Source organism: Lathyrus oleraceus, chromosome 6 (assembly GCF_024323335.1).
Source record: "Lathyrus oleraceus cultivar Zhongwan6 chromosome 6, CAAS_Psat_ZW6_1.0, whole genome shotgun sequence".
NCBI classification, from domain to species: domain Eukaryota; kingdom Viridiplantae; phylum Streptophyta; class Magnoliopsida; order Fabales; family Fabaceae; genus Lathyrus; species Lathyrus oleraceus.
In genome coordinates, this window is record NC_066584.1 from 138,084,838 (window position 1) to 138,091,296 (window position 6,459).

The following is a 6,459-nucleotide window of genomic DNA, read 5'->3' on the forward strand; positions in this document are numbered from 1 at the left end:
GAGCAAGAGACGGGAAAGAAATGGAAGTGAGAAATGAAATGGTTCTGAAGGAAGCGTACACATATACTCCCTCCGTACCCCTTTTGATCCGCCACACATCGCCTTCCCCATAGCCTTCAGATGAGTTTACTTTGACTCATCCCATGAGTCCCAGCGCACCATGGTCCTCTAGTTGACTATGAATCTCGTCCATCCATTTTGATTACCCGTTTAGGTCTCCTCATCCAATACGTGTTACGAAATCACATTGATCTCCCTAGTCAACGCATCTAACGTCTCTAGTCGAGAATCAACCATTAACTCTTTTGGGTTGAGCAACAGGGAGTCTCGGGTCCCAGGCCAATGAGCCTCAAATCCATTAATTTTGACACCCCAATCCGAGGCCCATTGCCAATCCCTTGTAAAATACACTCCTCATTTTTTTATTATATTTAATTAACTACTTAATTAATTATTAATTAAGGTTTATCCATTTTATATTTAGGATTAATTCAATAAAAAATAAAAGAATTTAGTTGTTCTTTATTTATTTGTTTTGATATTTATTTATTAAATTTTCTTAACTAATTAAAATATTAACGTTTTAATTAATTAGGGTTACCTCATTATTAGGGTTAAATTAGGAATTGTGGGATTAAATCGGGGATAATACTTAGGATTTTAAGGGGTGAAAAAATAGGGAAAAATAGGGACTGGGGATACATCTCATGACATCTAATTTATTTCATTTAATTAGGTTTTTGGTATTATATTATTATATCATATTTAATATATCTTTGTTAACTAAATTAAATGATATTTTCAAAGTAAAAATGAGACCAAAAAAACTTGGGATACGATTTGGGATAAAACCAAGGGGTTATCAAGATTTAGATCAGGACTAAAAACGGGATAAAGGGTTATGTCGAACGCAAAATTATGATTCATAATTTATTTTCTTAAATAAATAAAAACAATGTTTTTGCAAGGGATAAGGGGATAAAACCAATTCAAACTCACTTCATATTGCAAGACCTCTACCCTAGTGTATTGATGCATTTTCTAAAATCTAGTATTTCTCCGTCCCCGATTCGTGAGGGTTTTTTCAAGGGATAAAAACAATCAACCAACCAATATTTTTAAGAAGAACTACAGTACTCTGATCCTTCCTCTAATGCGAAGGTACGTAGGCATATAGTTGTAAACTCTAGCGAGTGCAGTATAAAAAACCTTTTTGGGTCTCCCCATTAATTCTAATGAAATACTTTGGTAAATATAATAAATAATTAACAATTAATTAGTAATAAAGCAAACACCTTAGAAACACACACTAGCCCTAGAATTCTAGGAGGATCCTAGTTAAGTACAATGGAGGTAAGGGCTGCCTATCACCTTCCCCTTACTTAACCGACTCCCGAACCTAGACTCTCAGCCCTAGTTATTATGTTTTATCATTATTTCCCTATCCTTATGAACGAGTAAAGAATGGATGCGACTCTGTCATTTTTCCAGCCCCGACAACTGGCAACTCTACTAGGGATGTCTTATACTTCCCTAAAGAGAGTCCATCCTAACCTCTAATTTTGGGGTTTGTGTGTTTCTTTGGTTTGGGTTATACTTGGACATCCATAAAGATAGAAAGGGGCCCTATATGGGCCCAGGCAACCATGTCAGATCTCGAAAGTTTAAAGGTTCTTCAAGGAATGATGCTTAACTCCATTCAAAGAAAGTTCACACTCAAATATGGGAGGATTCTTGATCTCTTGAGAATCCTTGTAAAGGTAAAGACAGTCACTTCCTTGTTTCAATACTTTCTTCTAGCCCCCATGCTAGAAGTGTTTGGGTTATACTTGGACATCCATAAATATAGAAAGGGACTCTACATGGGAATGGGTAAAAAAGTAAAGCCTAAGGAACTAGCTGTCACTTTAGGGATACCCACTGAAGACCTTCTGTCACACTACAAAGAAGACAGAGATATCCAAGGTCTCAAAAGAAGTTACATGGAAGGAGTAGCCCGGAGAATAGCTGGGGCAGAAAGGTGGAGGTCCTACATTGACGTCTTAGGTTTGATAATGTTTGGGATAGTCCTTTTCCCTAATGTAAGTGAGATTGTTGATGTTGCTACTATCAACATCTTTTGGGCTGTGAAGAATCTAGAGGTAGATCCAGTACCCACTCTGCTAGTTGATGTATATTACACCATGAACACTTTCCATAGTAAAGATAGTGGATCATTCTGCTGTTGCATTCCATTGTTGTACCAATGGTTTGCCTCACACCTTTATAAGAACATCCATATGATAGAGACCAAGGGTAATCATGCTTGGGATCAAAAGCTTATTTCCCTTGATGAAAGATAGATCCTCTGGTTCCCAAAGAAGATAAATGTCGGGGATATAATTATCAATTGTGGGAATTTTCCCAATGTACTCCTTATTGGTTCCAAAGGGTGCATTAATCACAATCATGTATTGGCTCTAAGGAAATTGGGTCACCCCATATAGGAGAGCCTGAGGAAGATGAGCTAGAGGAGTTTATCTTGTATGGTGGAGAGACTTTACATAAAGAAATGCTTAGGAAGGTTACTCATGCATGGGAAAAAGTGCATGTAAAGGAAAACAAGCAAAAGAGGAAGGATTCTTAGAAGAATCCTACACCCCTTGGGTTAAGGAAAGGGTCCGTTTAATTAATCTACCTTTTGTGATTGACCTAACTTATGTTCCAGACATACCTGATCTTATTCCAGTGTCCATTGAGGAGGTCGGCCGTCTCAAAGCTACTATTTCTAGGCTGGAACAAGATAAGGAAAACTTAGAGCATAGTCTTTATGATGCGACCTATGAAAAGAACCAGATAAGCTACGACCTTGAGCAGAAGGACAAATACCTCCTTGAGAATATGGAGGAACTCCAGGACGAAAGAAGCAAAAGACAAAAGACTTTGGGAGGTTTATTCAGCGCCAGAGTTAACTTTGAAAATCTCAATGGTTAATTAAAGGAGGCCCACACTGAAGGTCAGAGGTGGAAGAGGTCATGGGAGCTAGCCGTATGGGAACAACAGGAAAGTGAAAGCACTGTAATGACTCAAGTTCATGGATTCAAAGGGACGCTTGCAAAATCCCAAGCTATTGCTGCTAGGCAATGACAACTAAGGATAGAAGATGAGCAGATGTTGCCACTTAATTGAAGGAGGATCTACCAAGAGCTTTTGAACCTTAGAGAGCAGGTGCGTCTTGAGAACCAAGATAACGAACTTCTGATAGCCCAGGTCACACAGTTAGAAGGAGAAATCCAATACCTAAGGGACCTCTCTGTTGCCGCTCAAGTCATTGTTCAGGAACAAGGTGACTGAGCTAAAGCATGGAGGGTTGAATATTCCAATATGGCAGAATTCACTAACAACTTAGTTCGAGACATCCCTAGGATGTACAAAAGAGCTGATGGTGTTACAAACTTCCACAACACTCCCCAAGAAGTACTTGAGTTTATCAAGCTATACAATGTCATGTTGAAGGAGTCTAAGGCCCATTTAAAGAAGGAAAGGGAGGCACCACTCTAGTTTTTGTTTTCTTTTTTAAGAATTTGTCTTTCCGTTTTTTCTTGATGTATTATTGTCAGCGGGCGTCATCCCCGTACGAACCTTTACTTTGGGTTTATGAATAAAGTTATTTTTATGGTATCTATAATTGTGTTCATATTCATAAAAAGTGTGTAATAACAGAAACATTTTTTGCATGCATCATCATGAATGCATACACATTTTATTACAAATGCATTGAAAAGAAAAGAAAAATATTTTTCTCATACTTTCCCAATATCCTCGAACGTGACAACGTGACTCTCCAAACTCGAGCTCAACATAAGAAGGCCATGGAGCAACTTGAACCAAATCAGGCAGCACTTAGGATGGATCTAGACTCAGTCAAAGGGAATATGGAGGAAATGAAGGACAAGATGGATCAACTCACGAGAGCCAATACCAACATGTTGGCAAGGGAGGCTGAGACTGATAAAAGGAAGGCTGCTTCCATGTCTACCCTTCGGGATGGTACCCCCTACAAGGATTTACTTCTGACATCCAAGGGGGCGAAACTAAGGGTGGTACCTTTCATCCTGAAGGGTCTATCCCAACCTTTGTTCACAATGGGACATCTCGTCCTATACAAATACCAATTCCGAAAGACAACTATGTGGATCTAATCCAACAATATGAGGAGTAAGATGTTATGGGCATGGTTCAGGAAAGCAAATCAGCTACTCACTCAGTTGTCACTATTGGGGAAACAAGAACTGAAGACAAATCTAAAATCCTAGAAGAAAGATTGAAGGTGATTGAAGGTTTTAGTATCTTCGGAGTTGATGCTATATGGATATGCTTAGTATCAGACGTTGCTATACCTCCAAAGTTCAAAGCTCCTGATTTTGATAAATATAAGGGTGTTAGTTTCCCTAGGAACCACCTCAGGATGTTCGTCAGAAAGATGGATGCTTACACAGCAAATGAGAAACTAATGATGCATAACTTCCAAGACAGTCTAAGTGGGGCATCCCTAGACTAGTACATGCAGCTGGAAAGAACCCATATCCTGACTTGGGAGGACCTAGCTAATGCCTTCTTAAGGCAGTACAAATATAACCTAGATATGGCTCCCAATTGCATGCAGCTTCAGAATCTGTCTCAAAAAGGCAGTGAATCCATCAAGGAGTATGCCCAAAGATGGAGAAAACTAGCTTTCCGCATTCAACCTCCCCTCTTGGAGAATTAGTTAGTTAACATGTTTATGGTCACCCTGCAAGGCCCTTACTATAAAAAGATGATCGGTTCGGTATCTACCGGATTTACCTACTTGGTAATAATTGGGGAAAGAATTGAGAATGGCTTAAAAATCGATAAAATTGGAAAACCATCCTCAAATCCAAATAGTAACAAAAGGTACTCCAACAATAACAATTCGAAGAAAGGTGAGACCAACACTGTCATAGTCGAAGGGAGTTTGTGGGTGCCTTACAATTCTTACATAGATGCAGTAGGCCCTAATCAGTATCCACAACAGGCATACTCTAGGCCTCAAGCATGACGGGCTAGAGCACCGCCTCAACAAAATCAAGAAAATGGGTACACCCGGAGGGATCAGTAAAGACCATGGAAGTAATTTGATCCCATACCTACAACATATACTCAGGTCTTGCCATACTTAATTCAAAAGGGATTGGTAGAGATTAAACCTCTACCACCTCCGCCAAATCCTCCTCCTCGTGGTTACGATGCTAATGACAGGTGTGACTTCCATGCCGGATCACCAGGACATACTAGTGAGAAGTGTTTGGCACTCAAGTTCAAGGTACAAGACTTATTGGATCGCAAGATTATCTCTTTCACTCTACAGGGTCCAAATGTGAAGGGAAATCCAATGCCAAGACACGGTGATCCGACTATCAATGCGGTGGAGGGACTAGACGACACCGTTCTGACCCAAATGATAGATCAAGTGAAAACTCCCATATCAAAGATACATGAAAAATTGATCAGTTACAAGGCATTCAAAGACTTACATGCTAACTGTAAAATTTGTCTCACCAATCCAGACACATGTGGAAGGATGAAAATGTGTCTTCAACAAATGATGAATGAAGGTTTGGTTCAAATCGGGTATATCAAGAAGTTAGAATATGTCTCATTCATAGAATCTCAAGGGCACACACCTTTTGAGATCCCTTACCAGCAAATAGAATCTCCAACATAATTTCAAATACCATTTCCAACGTCTTCCCAAACATCGGTGCAAATACCATTTCTAGGAATATTCCAAATACATTTCAAATACCAGAAAACCCTATTGTCTTCTGCGTTCTTACACAATTCCCATTCGAAAGCACTAAGTTTGTACCTTGGAATTACACCTCTGCAGCATACGTAGGGGACAAACCCATAATACTAGAGCTAGCAGTCACTAGTATTGCTGGAACCGGCGGCATGACCTAGAGAGGCAAAGTGTTTTCTCCTAAACAACAATCGAAAAGAAAGACACATGAGGGTTCAAAAGAGAAGGAGGCTGAATCTTCCAAGAAGACTGTACCTCGAGAAGAAACCGAAGAGTTCTTAAGGTTGATCAGAAAGAGCGACTACAAGGTGGTAGACCAATTGATCCAACCACCCTCCAAAATCTCCATATTATCTCTGTTGTTAAGTTCTGAAGCCCATAGAGAATCCTTGTTGAAAATATTAAACGAAGCCCATGTCACTCGGGACATAACAATAAATAAATTTGAAGATGTGATGGATAGTATCACCGCTAGTAGTTGTTTGGGATTTAGTAATGACAAATTACCACCAGAGGGACATGCTCATGACAAAGCTTTACACATATCCGTCAAATGCGAAGATTATATCCTATCAAGGGTGTTGGTAGACACAGGATTGTCTCTAAATGTCATGCCTAAAAATACTTTGGGAAAGCTGAACAACGTAAGAACTTCC

At 39.4% G+C, this 6,459-nt stretch overlaps 1 protein-coding gene across 1 annotated transcript; it reads left to right on the plus strand.

Annotated features, from left to right (window-relative positions):
- The first annotated feature begins 1,646 nt into the window (after positions 1-1,646).
- LOC127094425 (uncharacterized) lies at positions 1,647-2,342 on the plus strand. Its single transcript, XM_051033261.1, has one exon. The coding sequence runs from the start codon at positions 1,647-1,649 to the stop codon at positions 2,340-2,342; it is 696 nt and encodes a 231-aa protein (XP_050889218.1).
- Positions 2,343-6,459: the final 4,117 nt, after the last annotated feature.